The 21,027-nt window shown below is 38.2% G+C and overlaps 1 protein-coding gene across 4 annotated transcripts in view; it reads right to left on the reverse strand.

Moving 5' to 3' along the window:
• Positions 1-1,611: 1,611 nt before the first annotated feature.
• THRA (thyroid hormone receptor alpha) overlaps positions 1,612-21,027 on the reverse strand; it is a 1,750,892-nt gene continuing 1,731,476 nt past the window's right edge. For all 4 annotated transcript variants that reach the window (XM_044055032.1, XM_044055030.1, XM_044055029.1 and 1 more), the window contains 2 exons: positions 14,689-14,947; positions 1,612-5,182 (listed from right to left, as the gene is read on the reverse strand). In XM_044055032.1, the coding sequence (XP_043910967.1) occupies positions 4,932-5,182; positions 14,689-14,947 (510 nt within the window). In that variant the 3' untranslated portion in view covers positions 1,612-4,931. The remainder of the gene's footprint in view (positions 5,183-14,688; positions 14,948-21,027) is intronic.

Raw genomic sequence — 21,027 nt, forward strand, 5'->3', positions numbered from 1 at the left:
AGTTATACTGAAAGGACTTGACTGCAGTAAAAGCATGTTACAATGCTTTGAAAATCTTAAACAATAGTCACAGCATGCTGGTTTTCACTTAGATAATATGGAATCTTTAAAGAAACAGCCTGCTTCCAAATTTTAGTAGCAGTCAGCAGCCACTGTATTTTATGCTTTAAGTACTTCTTAGTTCAAGAGTTAATATGAATACTGCAGGATGTAATTGAACTGGCATATTCAACCATGCTCACCATCTGCATCACCAGCATTCAGGCATCCTGTTGCTTAGAAGCAGCCAATCAGACAGTACAGGCTTTGTCCATGTTGCTACTGTTGGTGATTTCACAGGAAGGAACTGGCTGAGGAGTCACGCAAAAAACTGCCATACATGTACAAGCCCACTACTGCATACTAAATAATTTCTGAAGGGCAAAAAGTGAAATAAAATTGCTACTGAAATTAAAAAAAAATGAGCTGGTTACTAATTATAATTTGTACTGTTTGCCTTTTTAACTATTCAAACTAAAGTCACTCTTTAAAAGAATTATTACTGATAATGATATCTATGTCTGGAAACTCAGCCCCAAGTTCTAAGTGAATGCATTCACTTTTACTTCACACTTCGGTTCCTTTTCTCAAGGTGTGCAATGTATTCTTGTCACTTATGAAATAAGACACATAACAGAACCCTGCTGTGGGATTTCAGGATCACCCTACATGCATTTTTTTTTTTTAATGGCAACAGTTTGTAATGTGGAGCTTGTGAGTTTGTGCTTTTATGAGAAACTGAAGGAAAAGGGAAAAAAGAGGGAGAGAGATAGTCAGGACTGAAACTTGAAGTTAAAACTGTAGCCAGTCTTGAAATCTGCATTTAAAGGGTCTCACTCTTAGCAGCGCTGTTAGCATTCCTGGAAAACTAGAATATGCATGTACTCTTTGACCCAAAATGTCACATGACAATACAATAAAAAGTTATTTAACAGCTTTGTTTTACTATTACTTTTGCTTTTTTTATTTTATTTTTTAAGCTAGTCCTTCCCCTATAATGCCTACAATGAGCAAGATTTTGTCTGACAGACCAACAGAGTAAAATTAAGTAAGATGACAGAGAAATGTATCCCATGTCTGCAGTCAAACTTAACAGTTATGTGACTGATGATGATAAATCCACAAAGGCATCAATTAGCAGCAATAACAGAAACGCAAAAGCACTGTAACATGAAAAAACATTACCAGCACTGTTCTGTGACAATTCTTCCAGGAGGGCTTTAAGAAATCACTACAGTATTTCACAGCACGTTCCAAAACAATCCATAACTTGTATGAACTTTTTATCCTGTCTCACTTTTTCTTCACAACAGATACAGAAGTATACATTTACTATACATAAAGAGGCACATGTGTGAAATATTAACATTACACCTGTCCTGTTTTATTCTGATCAGATCTATTTTTCCTGGGTATCTCCAAGCCTTTCCAGTTCTGGGTAGTACTCCCGTGGTAGAGCACGAGTGATACATAATTTGTTCATATAAATAACAAACTTTCTTGCAACATAATTAACTACCACTGATTGGCTACACAAGATATTACCTGCAAAAAACAACTTCTCAGCAGACATGTAGAAAAATGAATGTTTATTTTCATGTGCATATCTTGGTAGGTCTGAATGATGGGACTTAACTGGTTCTGTTCAAACACAACAAACACACACGCAAGAGCATACAGACACACACAAATGCATGTGTACACACACGCACACATACATACACACACACACACACACACACACACACACACACACACACACACACACACCCCTATAAACACTCACATGTGACGGCATACGACACACCCACACACTCTTGTGTATTTGTTGTGAAGAAATGGCTACATGCACGCACAGATACATGTATGTATGCATGTATATGCTCATTACTCTGAAGTCTGCAAATCAACCAACCTCATGCAGGTCAGCATAAAGATTTATAGAAGAAAATAAGTAAATTTATAAAAGCTTTTAAAAGCATTGGCCTTTCAAAACTACATTCAAAACTTTTTTTTTTCCATTTTATGAAAAAACCCTCTCCTTACAGCACTATAACAATGCAATGAACATCTTACGCATGTAAGACAAGTTTCACACTTTAAGAAAAAGAAAAAAAAATCAATGTTTTGTGACTGACAGTGCATTATACATAGATGGCTGGCTATCTTACAAAGCTAGCAGTGATCCAGGCTTTCTCAGCAAAGTGTCGCTATGCATAACTGATTACAGCTTATCTGTACAGACTAATTGATGTATGAAAGAAGTTCTTGGCTGAAATTCTGAAGTCCACAGGCCTCCCTTTTTGCTTCTGCTGTTTTCCTTCCCTCCCCATTTTTAAGCAGCATCACTTGCCTAGTCAGCAAGATACTTTTATATGTAGACAGACTGATGGCTGGACAGACAGACCACAAGAACACAGAAACACCATGAATGGTATACTTAAATGTTTCTGTACCCGCATTAATGGAATGCTCTCTTGTCTCTTCTTCTGGTCAAGTCTTTATCATTAAGTTCCAAAATACATGCTTGTTCTCTTTACAAGTATCACAAATTTTTCTTCCTATTACAAACATGATGCTACTTTTTAAGAGGGACTCTGAATTCCAAATCGTTTTGCTGAAGTTGCTTAGTGATGAAAACTGGATTTCCTGCTGGGTAGAGATGCAAAACAGTGGAAAGAAGGTTTTTAAATTGATTGAATGTTTCAGATGGGTTAAAAGTAAACTGGTAGGTTTATCTGGTTTGCATTGAAAGTTCAAAACTTCAAACAAAAATATAACAGTACATAAGTAGGCTGGAGAAATGACGCGAGTCGTGCATCCAACTTGGACTACATAATGCTTGAACTTCAAACTGGGAGAAACAAGCGGACCTTTTCACAGCCTGGCTGCAAAGGAGGTCTGGAAAATAAAATGAATGCAGTAACAGAGCATGGAAATTGGACATTTTAAAGTCTGTCCCATCACAGACTGCTTTTGGGGTCATGTGACCGTTATTTTAAATTATAACTACTGGATGAAAAAAAACATTATCTAATATCAGCGTAGCAGGAGAAAAAAGAATAAAACTTACTTCTTTGGCTAATACAGGCATCCAGAATACCTGCACAAATCAGATTTCTTTAACAACAAACATATTTCAGTTTGTTCATAGTGCTTAAGTTTGGAGACTCACAACCACAAAACAGAATAACTATCCCTAAGAGATTCTGATTCACAAAATTAAAAATAAAATTGTTAAATACAAAAGTCACCAGACAAGTCCTAGAGCCGCAAATTTCCCTCAGATGAAGAAAAAACACCTTTAGTGTTCTATGTGCGGTACAAGAAATTTTTGGCTAGCGGTACTAACTGCACCACTAAGTGGTACTAACTGCTGGTGTACTTATTACTTGAAATAAGTTGTTTCCTCTTCATAATCCAAAAGTACTGGAGCTGCATCACCACAGCCTCCAGTGGTCATTTTATAATAGTCAGTGGCAACCTTAAAATTTTTTATACATAAGGGGTACTAGCTACAATGAGTTTAAAGTTTGAATCTATATCAGCCACTATCCAAATGCTTTACAAATCCGACCAGTGTACTTAAAGTGTGTTACTGTTTCCAAAACATGCTTTGAGTATGGCCCTCACTACAGTGGCACCTTTCTGGATAGACGGCAACACACTTTTACTAACATATAACCATACATTTCTGGATGGTGAAAAAAAAGATGTACTTCTAACATCAAAGCTTTCAATCAATCACAAAAAATAAATAACAAAACACTGTAAGGTGCAAAGAGTGGTGGAAGCTTCCACAAATTCACAACATAAATGAAATATGAAAATGTTAATAGTCCTTCCTGCTTTTAGTATTCCCCATTTCAACTAAAGTGTGTGTGTGTGTGCGTGTGTGTGTGTATGTGACTGTATGATCACATGATGCGTAGGTGTCTTTCATAACTAATGTACAACTTTGATACAGTAAAAAGACGTGTATCTTATTGATACAGATAGTAATAACATCAACTCTACCTGGTATCCAACATGTTAAGGAAACTATGCCAATTTTGAGGGAAGTGTGCAAAAGGAACAACTGTGACTTCTGGAGAAAACAATTTGGTTCTTTCTAACAAATCTGCTGTTTTTTTAAAAGAGCAGCTTGCATAAACAGACTATTTATTCAAACGATAATGGTCCACTTGTGTTCAAGAACTAAGAACCTACCAGTTTTTTATTTCACAGATCCAATCATTCAGTGTCTGCATGGGTTAAAATGATACTTTTTGATGCAGCAGATTATCTTTTTTTTTTTTTAAAAAAAACAAAAATTTGCTGAGACTTTTTTACTTTTCCTAAAAGTCAGTCCATAACATGATCCTGATGCAGGTGGAATGTGCAAAGGCAAATTTATCTCAAGGCATCTTTTCACGGGAAACTTATAAAATTAAATAAATAAATACAAAAAGCCCAGATGGCCAGGGTCTGCTTTCACTTCCCCCCACCCACTGGACTAAAAGTCGACAACTTGTTTCACAAGAGACTCTAGTGCATCTCGAATAAAAGTGATTGTCAAGTCTACCGTTAAACTAACAACGGCAGCTGGAAAGATGTGGGAAGTCTGGGTTGAAATTTTTTATTTATTGTTGCTTAATGGCTTTGATGAGTAGAAAAAGTTCTGCCCCTCCTAAAAATGGCAACTGCTACACATTTAGTGCTTTTTATTTTCCTTTGTTTAAATTCATCTTCTAAACAGGTCCACGCCATTGAAATTCCTCGCGCAGTGCTGATGGCCTTGGTGCAAAGATTAAAAAAAATACAGAAATGACAAAAAGACTTGAAGCTGTCTGTTTTTTTTCCACTGTATTTTTTCCTTTGTTTTTCAAACCATGTACTGTCTCACATCTGGCCTAAACATCTTGATCTTCGAAAACTTCCAGAAACAGTGGAGGGAAAAGTTCAGACGGACATTCAACCTTCATATGAAGGAAACGGCTAGCATGGCATGCTCCAATCATCCGCAAGTCAGTCACTTTCATGAGAAGCTTGGGCCAGAAGTGGGGAATGTTGTGTTTGCGATAGTTTACGTAGTGTTCAAATGCAAGGAGGTAAGTCTCTTGGCATTTCTCTATCTTGTCAACACAAGTCAGTCCTGTTCGATCTGTATGACAGTAAGGAAATAAAAAAAAGGTATGAAGAAAGTCAAAGTGACAGGCAGACATAATTATCCAATATATTTAAAACAGATCAAATTGGTTGGCTGACAAGCACTTTCACTGACTACTCTGAGCATGTTTCCCCCAGTATCTACATAGGTCTCTTTCCTTAATCGACTCATGTTGGGGGAGATGGGTTCACCTCCAAGACTAGGCCTCTTATAACACCTGGGAACAACAGCACTACAGGAAAGTCATGCTGGCCAACCTGGATACAGCAGCTTTAAATACATATTAATACATTACCACTCTGGACATCAGATTTTCTGTTTTACTTCATTTAACTTTCTTCAGAGCAAAGTATACAAGCCACAGTAAATTAATTTCAGAAGGACAGAATGTTATACCTGCATGTTTTACACTTCAAGTTTGTCTCATACAGAAAGCACCCATTGTTCTATTTTATGTGGGGTTTGCTAGTCATCAGACATCTTCCTGGCACAACACTTAATTTGGTCAGCATGCACCACAGATAAAAACATATTAATGAAGTTATTAATGTATCAGTTTTACTGTTCAGTAATTCATCACCACCAGTCACTAACTGCAAAGCAGTATTAATATGAAATAATATAAAACTGCAAAGCAGTATTAATATGAAATAATATAAAACTGCAAAGCAGTATTAATATAAAATAATATAAAACTGATTTCCACTAACTCTCCTCACAGAATTGCTGCCTGTGGATTTACTGCTTTGAAGATTGTTCCCTCCATATCCCTGTCCTAACATGCAACTCTAACAATGCCTCACAAAGTGTTCACAAAAGTTCTACCCTTTCACAGGTATTGGCACTCCAATGACACAGCAAAATGAACTTCTACCACTGGTAGTAATATTTGCTGAAATGGATGTTGATGTTCTTACTATGTTTCCTGAAGAAAACATGAGGATATTGTTTACCCCAACCACAGTAACCTGCAGCAGATGACAGTGAAACCAAACTATGATGACTGGGTAGATATCCATTACTGAGATATAATGGACTTTTGAGGAGTACAGTTGTGCATACTCTCACAGGTGAAGGGTGTCACATTTTGTATAGGATGTAGGATAACCTACAATAGAAAATTCTTGCTATCCATACTGACAGTGAATGGGTTTTACTGTGTCTACTACAGAGAAAAAGCAAGGATTTACACACACATACTTTATATATATATATATATATATATATATATATATATATATATATATATATATATAATAAAAACATGTTAACATTGATGGAATTTTTTTGGCACATACTTCACAAAAAATAACAATAGCAACCCATAACATTAAATTAAATGTTCTGTGATCTTGAGATTTTGCATTTATATTGGAAAGGTTTTGACAAAACAAGCAATCAACTGCAAAAAAACACTTGATAACCATTTCGACCAAATTCTTTTTGAGAAACAGCATATCCCCCTACATTAGAAAGTGTTAAGTATTCAAAAAGATTATACACTGGCAAATGAAGTTCAAGACACTTGATTGTCTAATAACTCCAAGGCACAAGAGTGACATTCCTATGTCTAACTCGTGTAAAATACATGGATGGTTTCACCAGACTTAATATTGCTACTGTTAATCCTCTTACACTTTAATCTGCCACAGGAGTTTATTATACACAATGCAGTTTCATATCTTACTGTTCAAATGCTTCCTTTGTTTTACTCCTATCCACAAACTACAGAAAAAAAAAAAACATTTGTTTGAGTAAAAGAACAAGCCACAAAAGTCTCCAGAGATTCTGAAGGCAAGACTGATTTCTTCTGCCCTAACCCTCATACTCACTCAAAAATGTAAGTGGTATACGATGGTAAGTTAGTTGATGTGAAATGCAGCCATGTTTAAATGGGTCTACCTGTTCTTATCAAAAACCCACTTCACCAAACTTCTAAAAACCGGGACGACTTCGCTGAACACTTACTTGCATAAACTCTCGGATCAGCAGAATTTTATTCTGGGAAAGTACGGGTTTCTGTGGGCCATTTTTATTTCATTTTATTTATTTTTTTAAAAATAAAATAGAAATTTATCCTATTTACTGGCAACTAACAGTTTGGCATCAGTCTGCAGACCACAGTTTGATTAGGACTGCTTTAAGCCATTTTGAATTTTTCAAAATTTCCAACCCTGTGACTTTTCCAGAAAGGAAGTGTAGATTTTTGAAGTTATTTCTTCTGGCTTGTTTGAAGGATACACCAGCACTGTTTCAGTAATTGTTTGAATTCAAGTGGAGTGACTTGATTTCACCTTTAGAACCAGACGGATTACAGAATGTGCTTTTCTGACCTCTTTTGATATACACTGGTCACAGTTTAATTTACTAACACTTTTTAATTAGTGTCTTTTGTTTTGATTTGGTGATTTATTTTGTAATCACAATTTATTAACATTTTACAACAAGTCTCATGATGCTCTAAGGGATAATGTCCTGACTACAACTCATTTGATTCAAGTTCAATTACTGGCACATATGCCTGCTGGAACTGGCATGGGAGAGGAGAGGAATGAAAGGGTAGAGTGTGCTTATCTCTCATGGGCGTGGGGTGGGGTGGGATGGCTGTGCATGCATGGACCCACTCTCCAAGGCAGAACTACAGGTGTAGAATTGGGAGGGGGGTGGGTCACATGAAGATAAGATCTGTAGAGGGGTAGGGCTTTGGTTGTGCAACATTCGGAAGCATGAAAAAAAAAAACACTGTGGGCTGACTGCTCTCTTCCCTCAGACACTTATGGGTACATACAGGGATGGTACAGCACATACCAAAAATCAGATCCCCTACCACAAGGATCGCAGTCCATCTGCCTCTTGCCCCCAAAGGTGAATGGGCCACAGAACTCTTACCCCATGGAATGAACTGGCTTAAATGAAGGACTGAAATCAATGAACATGATGGCCAAGTGGTGGCATCAGACAAAAAGAAGTCCCATGATCCTCTATTTATTGACAAGACAATTAGGGCATTACTATTGTGCCAAGTATGTATTATTTGTAGCCCATCCTGGAGAACTTTAGCATTTTTTAATGATGTAATTCCATCACTCAGTTTACAACCATCTGCACCCTTGGTTATCCACTTCCTACTTTGATATTTGAAAACAGTAAAAAAAAAGTGGCCACAATGCAGATCTCTGCGAAACACCACTGATAACCCCTATATGGATAGAAAGGGAACCCTTCACTTTGATTTGTGTCTATTTGCTTAGTTCTATTCCCTGAATTATATGCATACTGACATTTAATAGTTTTAATTTTTGAATTATTCCCTCATCAGGTAGAAAAAAGTCAGTTCAGTCAGACCTTGTGTGAAACAGTGTTTAATGCCTTAGCAAGGTCAAAATAAGCAGTATATGTTGTCAGCCCTATCTTAAAGGCCGCTTCTAGCCTTCAAAAATCCCATACAACTCAAAAGTCAAGTTCTCCCCTTAACAAACTCATACTGTTTCACATCTTACAGAAATAAGTCCTCTTTATCACTTTGGATTAGATCCATTGTGACTCTGTTAGTGATTTTATATAGACACTGAACAAGGGGAAGATTCTAAATTTGTATATTTGATGTGACTTCTTCCCTTTACAAAATCTTTACGCATAAATCAGGGCTACATCCACATACCACTTTATTTAACATGACTGTCAGAAGTTTATGTAGGTTTTCCTTGATTAGCTATAGGAAGCTACAATATGCTGTCTGGTACCATGAAACTTCAGTTTTTAATACTACTTGTTCACAGCACTTATGATGTCTGTAGTCTTTCCTTTTCTTTGTGGCAGCCTTGCACATGCCTTTGCCTACTAAGAAGTTTGCACAGAGTTGTATGGCTTTCAAAGGTGTAAAACAGTTTGCTCTCCTACACAATGTTTCTGTAACTAGTAATAAACCCATGCACAACAAAGAATTATATTTAGAACTCTCTCTTACAGCTCAGTTGTCATGTGTTCTCAGCATGGATGTCAAGCTTTGTCTCTTGAACTTTGCTCTGCTGCCAAGGTGGACTTCCACGTTTTGAAAACATAACAACCTGTTTATGATCAGATCATCATTAGCCTCTGAGATCAAGCTAAATTTACAGTTAGATCTGAACAATTTCTTCTGGGGGTGTAGAGGCCTGATGCCTGTGGCAATGGGCCTCATAACACTCCTGGGCAGGCGTTAATTGCACATTAACACACACCCTGTTGGGACATTATTACTTACTTATTCTGAATCCAAATTGCTGACTATTTCAGAATATTAACAGTAACTGTTAAGATTACATGGGTCTAGGTTTTAGTGCCTTTGTCTTACTCACATAAGGCAACATTCAGAACAGGAATAATAAACTTAACAGTCAATATGGCCTTAATGTATGTGGTAATACCTGGGCAGAGCCTGTAGTTGTTTCTTAAAATTTAAATAAACTAAACATTCAGATAGTTTTAATAGTATAACAAAGATCTGTCCTTCAGAACCTCATACTGAAATAACAAAATTTTCTCTCTCCCTCTTTCTTTCTTTTTCAGTTAGCTTGCAACATCCATTAATTGTAGCCCTGTATATTATTCTATTGGTAGTCCCTGCCTTTCTTATCATTGTGAACTGGGCACTATTGCTAATTCATATTTTCATAATGTAACATGCCAAACTTTGATTTTTATAGCATGGCATGATCCTGTCTTCTACAGTTCCAGTCTCTCAAACACACACACACACACACACACACACACACACACACACACACACACGCACACGCACACGCACACGCACATACACACACACACAGCCTGTGTTATGCATGTTTTTATTTATTTATTTATTTGTTTGTTTGTTTTTATAGCCAATTGGAAATAAATTATTTACTTCCCTTTCTGGGCACAAGTGGATATTTAAGCACTGTATTTAACATCTTTACATAACTCCGGATGAGGGTCTCATGCAAGGTTGAAAGCAAAAGTAATTGCAAAGCCAAAGTAAAACAGTATACCCATTAATTCTTTATTGTGTTTACAGTATACCCATTAATTATTTAACCTAGTATTAAGTAGAGTCTGTTCATTTCATCGGTCATTCCCCTTCCACATGCTGTGTATTTCTGCTTAGTTTTGATTTTCCCTGAATGACCTGTACTGCCATTTTACTCTGCTCTCTGTTATGGTCTCTTGTGTTCCACTTCCATTACTTCCATTTATCCCAATGTCCTACCTTGTTTGCTTTCTGCTATACAGTGACAATAAAAGCAAGGTATTCGTTAACTGACATGGATAATCTGCAGCAATCTGTGGACTTCATAGTGCAGAAGTGGCATTAATGAAAAAAATACTATGCTTCTTGGGAGGGGAAACAAACCATGGACTACAGCAGAGTAGTTCCCATGTTTGTTACCATTTTGACTGTGTTAAAAGCAACCGTTTCTATTACAGGATGGCTCCTATCAGTGATCAGCTTTTCTTTTATCACATTTACGTTTCTTATCAGTAGTTTCTAATATAGGGCAGTTTCTAACAAAGGGAAGCTTTGTATTAAGAAATGTAGTATGCAGGATAGTGTCATAGTCTGTTTTCATAATTATGAAATTTAGTGTATCTCAGTTTCTCTAGAAAGAATGAGTTATTTATGATTGAGTTCCAATTTGTTAAAGAGAATGATATTGTAATCCATGCCAATAAAAGAGGGTATAGGAGTATGAGTGGGGAGCAGAAAGGTACTAGGTTTCCAAGTATGATACAGGATACCACCATTCCTAGTTGGATTGTGTTCTGATTAACACAGCTAATATTTGATCACTGTTATGTAGGGGCACAGTCATACACAGTGTATGGTAGATTGTTATAATATTATACTCAGTACCACTAATATTAATTATTCTATGAATAAGATCTTCAATAGGATACAGAGACATACAGTACATCCACCAAGGTGGGGAGTCTTTCTGCATACCAATTAAGATGGTAAGAACAGATCTTCCACAAAGCACAGAGATGGTGGACTAATGTCTCTTTAATGAAACATAACAGAGGCCCAAGTCATATAAGTGTCTGAGGTAAGTGAAAATCAGTTGCAAGCTATCCAACTGAGGGACACAGGGTACCACTCAGTCCACATGCAGCATAAACCTGGTGGAGAGACAGCCTAATGGCAGCCTGAATAACTGGACACCCTTGTGATGATGTGAGGTATTGCCAGCTATGCCAGGAAAAGTAGGAGAGTGGATGCATAACATATGCCAGCACAGCTAGCTGGAATTTTGTAAAGAATTATATGTCATTTGTATATCAAACTGATTTGTACAGATGCTTGTGTTGACAAATCTATTTGCAAAGGTGCTAGTGTTAAAAATGTACCAACAGTGTGGCCTGCTGGACAGAAAAATAAATATACATGCATTATTGTAACTGTTTAAATGTATATGTTTCAACAGAGGATACTGGAAGAGAAGATGTTAATCTCAATCTACCTAAATTTGAAAATAGTTTGAAATTAAACTACCTGGTTTAGACCATAAAGATTGTATTTTACAGTTCTAAATGCAACCAGAGACAAAAAGTCTGTACTAGGAAACTTCCTGTATTGTCTTTGGGGTGAATTAATTGCTACTCTGGAAGTGTGGAGGTTTGAAATTGTTTTATGACTTCCAGAAGCTGCAACAGATCTGAGCAAAGCTCTGTGTGTGTGTGTGTGTGTGTGTGTGTGTGTATGTGTATATTATTGACTCATATGTACTAAATCCTGGCATTTTTTAGCAATGGAGGTAGCATGGGAACCAGAAGTCAGATGACCTAATCTAGGGCAAAAATAATGTTTAAAACTAGATGAGATGGAAGTGTCATTGCAGTCTGTTTTTGGAACATGACAGAGGACCCCTCACATACTTCATCTTGCCTTGCTCTAGTAAGTGAACCAGGGAATAGTAATCCTTTAGATCAGTCAGGTAACTATACTGAGAATAGTTAAGCACTGTTTTTCTGAATCTGTGTGGATATATTCATCTGTGTTATTTTAATATTTCCTGTGAGTGAAACTCTAATGTTTACTGTAAATAGATATTTAGCATTTTCATGTTCTTTTCTTATTTATTATTAATTATAGTTAAACTTTTCAGTCTGGCTTGTCTTTTAGAGAATATTGTAATCTCTGAGAGTACTTATATATATATTTGGTGACAGCTCTGGCCACTCCTGAAAGCCTTGCTGTTGGTCAAACTATCATTCGTATTAATATTAATTTCACTCAGTATAATTTGGTGCCATTGCAAGAGCCTTAGAGTAGCTGGCTTTGGAGTATCTGTTGGTGGTATAACTACCTTACAGCCTGGACAGATGGGGGCATAGCTAGTAAATCTGTGCCAGCCATTCCCAGGTGTGTGTGTGTGTGTGTGTGTGTGTGTGTGTGTGTGTGTGTGTGTGTGTGTGTGTGTGTGTGTGTGTGTGTGTGTGTGTGTGTGTCTGTGTGAAAATCAAATTTCAAACAGTATGTGTGTGTCAGCTGTTTAGAGCAGGGCAACTGGTTTCACAGAAAGAACGTTGGAGAACTTGGCTTGTACATTCAGCTGAGGTCTCAACTCTATAGCTGTGAAAGTGGGAGTCTTACTGGGGACATAGAAGGAGACAGATAATTAAATCCCAAGCCCGGACTGAGTGTGTCCCCTGTGTGCTCTTAAGGAAAATTGTGCTTGATGCAGAGAGCTGCATCTGGAAGTACTGGGTGTATCCATTTTTGTTCCAAGAAAATGTCCCTCTCCAGTGCCAGTGATGAGGATCCAGGCTCTTTGATTTCTGGCCCAGAGTGAGGATGTCACAACCCTCACCAGTACATCCACCAGCTTAAGGAAGTTTCCAGGCTCTGAAGTGGTGCCAGATGTCTCTCCCAGTCATGGGAGGGAGACATTTATTTGTTTTCGAGCACTGTAATTAATCTGTTCTGAGAACCCTCTTCTGCTATGACACAGAGCATCCATGGCTAGAAAAATGTTTAGGTTCATGTACCACTAGCAACGTCAGAGACTAAAACACTCCCTTCTTAGCCACCACAGAATGGTAAGAATGAGTTTTGGTCTTTCTTCCCTGAACTTTGCTATGAGGCATGGGATTACAGGGAAAGGCAGGAATGCATACAGAAATCTTCCTTACCAAAGAAGGAAGAACATATATACCACCATCTCCCCTTTACCCTGCTGAACTAAGCACAAAATGGGGAGGATGACATTTTCCCAAGAGTCAGAGGGCGATGCCCATAGTACCCAATATCTGTATGACAATCACCAGGGATGGTATCTGAATCCAGGCAGGCATGTTTCAGACATACACCAACTCATTCACCTCCATTTGGATGTGACCTGTTGTCACAGTGTCCCTTCCTTTTTATGACTCAAAGGCAGACAAATGCGGTTTCCTGCACGGGGATTAGAACCTTATGTCCCCTTGCTCATTAATTTATTATACAAGATGCTGGCTGTCTGACTGGGTCAGGAAAGACCCCTTAAAAACAATTCCCTCTACAAGCCCAGAAGCACTGCCCTCAGCTCCGAAAGGCTGATGTGGAACCCACTCTCCTGAAGGAACCACACTCTCCACATCCACTGGGAACCCAGATGAGTCTACACCACAAACAATGTCATTCATCAGAACTTGTGACTGGTTCTGCAGCAGGTGGCAGACACTTATCAGAAGGTTGGTGGGAGGAGTTTACCACTGCATGGCCTGGTGACAAGTATGTACAAGAAAAGCTGGTAAGTGAGCAGTTAGCCCTTTGAAGCTGATGACACCTCAAAATAACCATTCTTATCTCAGCGTTGGCACCATTTACTGCTAGTATTTTTCTGTATCCTCTTATATGGCCTGTGATTTACCCATATTATTCCCTTCTTTACTGTGTATGGCTACTACACACTACTTAGAATTGCCCATTCTTAGAGGATGACCCTGTTGGGTGTGTTAGTACCATCCTGCCCATGTACTAACTGACCAAATCACTCATTACAACAGTTTACCTCCATCACTCGCTGCAAGGGGGTCCAGAATATGTATTTACTTCAAAGCTCTGCTAGAGCATCAATAGAACAACCCTGGTATAGGCAACCATGATACAACTAACAGAAAAGCAGCACTGTACATAAAAAAGTCAACGCACCTCACATGTATTATTAAGAATCACAGATCAGGTACTATTCAAATCAACTGTTAAAGTTCTTGGGGGGGGGGCTATAAATCTGGTAATTACAAGGACTACCTATCAGAATTGATGGGAACTGGTAACTCCATTTCTAAATGCAACAAATCAGATACTGGCTGTGCTTAAAACTGAATCTGGTTAAAAGTTGCTAACTTCTACAAAGTGACTTAAAACTAAAACCCATAGTCAATATTTGACCTGAAAATGTGCACGCAGTCTAAAAATTAACAAATTACATACACTTAAGAACTTACATCCTCATCAAAGTCAGCTATACAAAAGGAGCATATACCAAATAATGCCTTACCTGACGACATTAACAAGATAGACTGGAGGAGGCCCACTTCCGTGTCATCCAGATTAAAGGTAGCAAGGGACCTCCCCAGGTCAAAAATGGCATCTGAGACCACCCCTAATCCACCATTTTTCAGCTGTTCCCTCTTCACTGCCATCTCCCCACTTAGTGTTAATGTCTCGCTCTCAGGATCATAGCGAACAGCAGCTCTGAGCGACATGATTTCCATACAGCAGCCTTTCAGCAGGATTATCTGATCTTCACAAGGCAGCTACAACAAAGATGATACAAGTTAGCGTGCTTTCAAAGCTTCAGTGGAGAACTGTGAAACTAAAGGTGGTCTGGAAAATACAGTAATGAAACTAAACAGCCAAAGGGCTACATATCATGGCTCTATGTGACTCATACAACATGGTACACAATGGGATATGACCCTGTAAATAGACTTACCCCACTGTGAAGCCACACACAAGCAAATGACACCCTCCCCCACAGGATCATATACAATTCACAAACACTAGACCATCTACATACATACTATCCCAGCGGAGTAACTTATATGACTCCAAATGCATACATACAGATACTGTAGCACTGGTTGATGCAGTGATGTTCTTTGCCTGCTGACGTATGGCTCAGCATACAAAGCTGGGCAGCATATCCCTACAACAATAAAAAGAACACAGTAGGTAAATTCCTACTGGCAACGGAGTTCCCCTGAGGTGCAAGCAACCCTGGTAACATGATGGCACCTTTCCCCACCCCCACACTGTGACACTGTTGAGTTCCCACCATAGCTAGCTCTCACAGCACCAGATTCCCTTGCTACTATAATATGGTAAATGTCCCTACCTCTGCTTTCATGTAAAAGTTTTTTATGAATCACTCTTAGTCACGATGGCTGAGCACAGCATAACATGAAGTAGCAATAATAAAGTGTACTATACCTTACTAAGCTACTGTTGTTGACTGCATTTTGTATCACTGTCTGGCATACTTGTGCATATATACATCACTGCATGCTGTAAACACCAAGTCAGAGAAGTACCCAGGCTTCTGTATGTTGCTCTTCATTACTGCAGTCTAGGTCTATGAATCACAGCAATAAATGGTGTGCACTAAACATGGTAAGTAGCATGTATTTATGCATGTGTACACTAAGTTTCGGAATATCCCAGTAAGAGTCTAACCAGTTCTGCACAACAGAATATTTCAAGGTGCTGTGCCAACAAAAGACCATGATGGTTCTGTGAGTTTTTTCATCATTAACAGGCAATGCAGAGGACTGAGGCTCTGACCTGTTAACAAGCTGCTTCCTGTAACCAAAGTGTACAGGTTTAATTCCTTCCAGTTTCATTTGCCAACCATACAGTGCTCCAGGGTTGCCCCTGAAATGGGACTCTTGTATCCAGTGAGTTTATCTGGTTAACAATTTTTTAAAAACAACTAACCAAAAAACATCTTAGATAAACGTGTCAGTGAACCAACTGAAGGTTGACATGCTACAGAGAAACAAACTTAGCAAAGGGAGTAAAGCAAAGGGATTTCCTCACGTCACCCTCTCCTTTCCACATTCCCATCACAGTATGTCAATCTTACTTAGTACGTTTCAAGTACAAAAGCCCCTAACAGTTTATTTAGAAAGTGAAAAGTACTGTTAAATACACCTGAAAATTAGTATAAGAAGACAGGCTTTGTTCAAATCCAAAAAAAGAAAAAGATTTAATAATATGAGGGTAAAATGTTCACAGTTTCAAAGTTGGAAATGTGCACTCAGCCTATAAAGCTAATTCATTAAAGTTCAATAGTATTTTTTCACAACTTTAAAACAGTGCTCATTACATATCTGAATTAACACACAGGTCATAATAAGCATTCAGAGGACTCACTTTAATGCAATTTTGTAAAGAAAGAGAAAAATACATTTTCTGAGTGGATTTTTTTGAGGTGTTAAAATATGTCATAAATCATGACTTACTGTAAAATGGCTAGCCAAAGAGAAATCTCTTAACAATACACTTTGTCAATAGAATGAATAATGCAAAAAAAAAAAAAGAATGTATGTAAAACAGTTAAATCGCACATGAGCAAGCTGAAACCAAAATTATCTGACAGCATAAAAAAACTACTAAACATCAAAACAACATAAATACAAACTACAGCATAGAGGTCAGGAATGGGGGTCATGGATAGACTGTTTTGCTTACTTGTCCTCAGCCATATTCCCACAGTACCTGTTCCTTTGATGTTCCAGCAATGTGTTGACTGCTTCTCAACTTCCTAAGACAGATACCAGTTACTGACTGTTTTGTTGAAACCCATTTGATCAGAGATTTTAAATTACAACTTTCTTTGAGGTTTGGCACCCTCTGATCTAGTTATAATGAAGTGAAGGGTGCAGGAGGTCTCCCCTTGCTTGGAGAGTGGTAGTGAGGTAAAGTGTCCCTCACAGAAAACATTACTTTCCAAAGGCTCTGTTTGAGCAGCTGGTTCCAATCAAATAAGCTTTGATTAAATGATCAGTGCTTGACTGTACTATAATGTCCACGACACCTAGTTAGCCCTACTTGATAACATGGCCTGCTGACCAGCAAATACCCAAGCTCAGCTCCATGACAGGATTTAACAAAACTGTAGTGAATACACAGATGTCAAACTGGATGTACAATCAGTAATTCAGTACAGCTGGTGATATGGAGGTGTCAAACTGGATGTATAATCACTAATTCAGTACAGCTGGGGATATGCAGGTGTCAAAATGAATGTATAATCACTAATTCAGTACAGCTGGGGCTATTCAGGTGTCAAACTGGATGTATCATCACTAATTCAGTAGAGCTGGGGATATGCAAGTGCCGAAATGAATGCATAATCACAAATTCAGTACTGCTGGTGAGTACATGCAAAGGACTGTGCTAAGCAGAGAGGATTTTTTTATTCATTCCCTTGGGAAGCAGCATCCTTGGTCAGTAAGCCACCTGGACTTTTACTAATTAATGTTCTGTAACACAGCAGAACTTTGTGCACGTTGTTTAATGGCATCCCTGCCAATATTACACTTTAAACTCAATGTATGGCTTAAAAGTATTTCTTATATTTTATTGTGACTCTGTCCCACACTTTGTAATATAAACTAATCTGTAGGCATGACAACAAATATAATGCAAAAAATAAGCACTCATGTAGCTAGATTATTTCCGCAGTACAGCAGATCAGCTAAAAACTTTGTTACTGAGTGTTGTACTGATTTTGACTGCTATCAGACTTAACCTTTGGTGTTCAAATTGACCTTTTCAACAGAATTAAACATAAATAAGTGCATGCTGATGTCACCACAATGCATTCATCTCTAAAGTGCAGCCAAAAAAAACAAACAAACAAACAAAAAAAAACACATGAACCAGCTGATGCAATCCATCTAATATCATGTCTACAAAGAGAAGGGACAAAATAGTATTGTGCCACTAAAATAGTGGCTGCAGAGTGGATGTATTCTGTCCTTGTACACAAGCCACTGCCCAGTATCCAGCAGGCTCTTTGGTAGGTAAAGATGCAGAGAATGTAAAGTTCTTTTGTAATATCCCAGTCAGCAGGGTGGGGACTACAACTGTGCTTAAAAAAATTAAAATAAAAGTTATTCCACTTCTACTCCATAAGTTACTGTTAGGCATCAAATCAAAGAACATCAAAACTGTCAAAGAACGATAAACTGCTTAAAGAGACCTACTACAGCAATTTCATACTGTCATTGTATCTTTTAAATAAAATCAAACACAACAGAAAAAATATGCCTTGTGACACTTTATTTAATTCCTTTATCTAATTTTGTAACCAAATAAGAATGAAAAAGCTATTGTAAGGTGCATTATAGATGACCACCAATCCGTTTTTTAAATGTAGGCAGCATTTTAAGTTGCATTTATAGGATAGAAAATTCATGTCATGCTGTTAAGACAGTTTCACCTTTAAATTTAAGGTGCAGTTTTAGGTCAGAAGACAATACAATGTGGGTATCTAACTCACCAAAGAAGTTAAGACCATTATTCCACGGAAGACTTGCAATACTTCACTTTGTTTGATTAAAGAGCCTGTCATCCCACTACGGCACAATTAAAAGAAAAAGTACAGCAAACATGCCTTTTTTGCTGAATAGTAGATCTCGATTAAAGGGAATGAAAATATCAAGTTACTGGGGAGAAAGTATTGTTCTGGTTTGTGGAAGGGACAAAGGGAACATGTGTGACTTAATGGACACAATAGCCGAGTCTGAGAAGTTCATAGATAACTGAACAAGTAAATAAAGTTGTCTGACATGGGTAGCCAAGTCAGCCTAGGTAAGAGATGGGGGATTATTCTCATGGGGTGAGATAGTGAGTGCAGTATGGCTCTGCAGATTTTATTTTTGGGTGCTCTGATCCTGAATTTGTTATTGACAGAAGTAGCAGTGAGAATGGATATGGTGTATAAAAGAAAGGCAGAAGTGTACCCCTTTACTGAGAGCTCCTCAAATATTGTCAGTACACACAATGTACTTAAGCTTAACTTCCAGTTGAGTATATATAAACAAAGATTTTTTTCTGAAGCTGACTCTGAGTTGAACGCTCAAAAACCATTCTTGGATTTCAGCCAAGTCACTACTGACACCGGTGGACAGTGCAGAAACAGGGGTTTCATTTCACAACAAGGCCAAGTCATCCCAGGTGGCACAGTGTGAAGCTGTGAAAGATTCAGTATAAAGCTGTTAATGAAATGGAAAACATTAACAACATCACTACTGAGCCCGGAGTATTTTAGTGGTTCAGCAATGAGTAAGCTCTAGCTCTGAGATGCTGAACAAAAGGCATCACTTTATAAAGACATCCCCAGAGAAACTGCATATACCCACTCTTCTGTACATGGAATGGATACCCACTCTTCTGTACATGGAATGGATACCCACTCTTCTGTACATGGAATGGATACCCACTCTTCTGTACATGGAATGGATACCCACTCTTCTGTACATGGAATGGATACCCACTCTTCTGTACATGGAATGGATACCCACTCTTCTGTACGTGGAATGGATACCCACTCTTCTGTACATGGAATGGATACCCACTCTTCTGTACATGGAATGGATACCCACTCTTCTGTACATGGAATGGATACCCACTCTTCTGTACATGGAATGGATACCCACTCTTCTGTACATGGAATGGATACCCAGTCTTCTGTACATGGAATGGATACCCACTCTTCTGTACATGGAATGGATACCCACTCTTCTGTACATGGAATGGATACCCACTCTTCTGTACATGGAATGGATACCCACTCTTCTGTACGTGGAATGGATACCCACTCTTCTGTACGTGGAATGGATACCCACTCTTCTGTACATGGAATGGATACCCACTCTTCTGTACATGGAATGGATACCCACTCTTCTGTACATGGAATGGATTAGGGAAACTAACACCGACTACTAGGCTCTGAAGAAAAGCCATGATGTTTGTCACTGGGGAGCCTATATTTACTCAGATGTTTCTTAAGTTGGCTGAGAACAGTTCTTTCAAACATTTTGGAAAAATAAGTATCACAATAGGGAGTCCCTGGTAAGGAACAGAGATTATCAATGCAGTTTTCCAGAGGTTGGGTAAGTTGTTCAGAATGTACAGACTGAGAAGGGAATTAAACTGTTAAAGGCCCTTAGAAAGCCAGAAGAGAGGACATTAGCTCCTGTACGGCTTTTATGAGGGCAGCATTAAGAACATGTTTTTGCTTCACAGAGTTTTTTTATTGAGGGTGAGGCTGATCTCAAAGCTTACTGGCAGTACAAGAGGAAATCAGTGGCTCTGACAGGGATGGAGAAGGACTGAGAGGACTGGGAGTAAAATATTTGCAGAAAGTGGCTGCAAGCTGTTGAGAGCAGCTATGGCTTATCTGGCCCATGAGTGAACCAGTGCTTTGTCAAGTTCTTCCTGAAAGGAGTTTTACTTTGTTCCATCAGGAAGTGGGTCTGGTCGATATAGTGGACTGACCGTTTCCTTTAGCTGCTTTTGTTTTCTTTTTTTCAGTCCTTAAAGAGAGCAAGATGCTCAGTCTGCACAACTGACAATCACTTAGTAATGTAGCCATGTACTGTCTCAAAGTCTTGTACACATTCTAAGCTACAAAACCTGTGGATCTTTCTAGTCCACAGGGGAATTTTTTAGGAGAAAGGCATGACATTTAGAAGGTGGATGAATGAATTATGATCCTTTTTTTCTTACCAATAAAATCCATAGTACGGATGGTTGTCAAGAAACAACAAGTAATCATAATTCAGAATGAACAAACAGAAGAAAAAGAGAACATGGGACTCTGAGA

This window comes from Protopterus annectens, chromosome 13.part0 (assembly GCF_019279795.1).
Source record: "Protopterus annectens isolate FY-2018-M chromosome 13.part0, PAN1.0, whole genome shotgun sequence".
NCBI classification, from domain to species: domain Eukaryota; kingdom Metazoa; phylum Chordata; order Ceratodontiformes; family Protopteridae; genus Protopterus; species Protopterus annectens.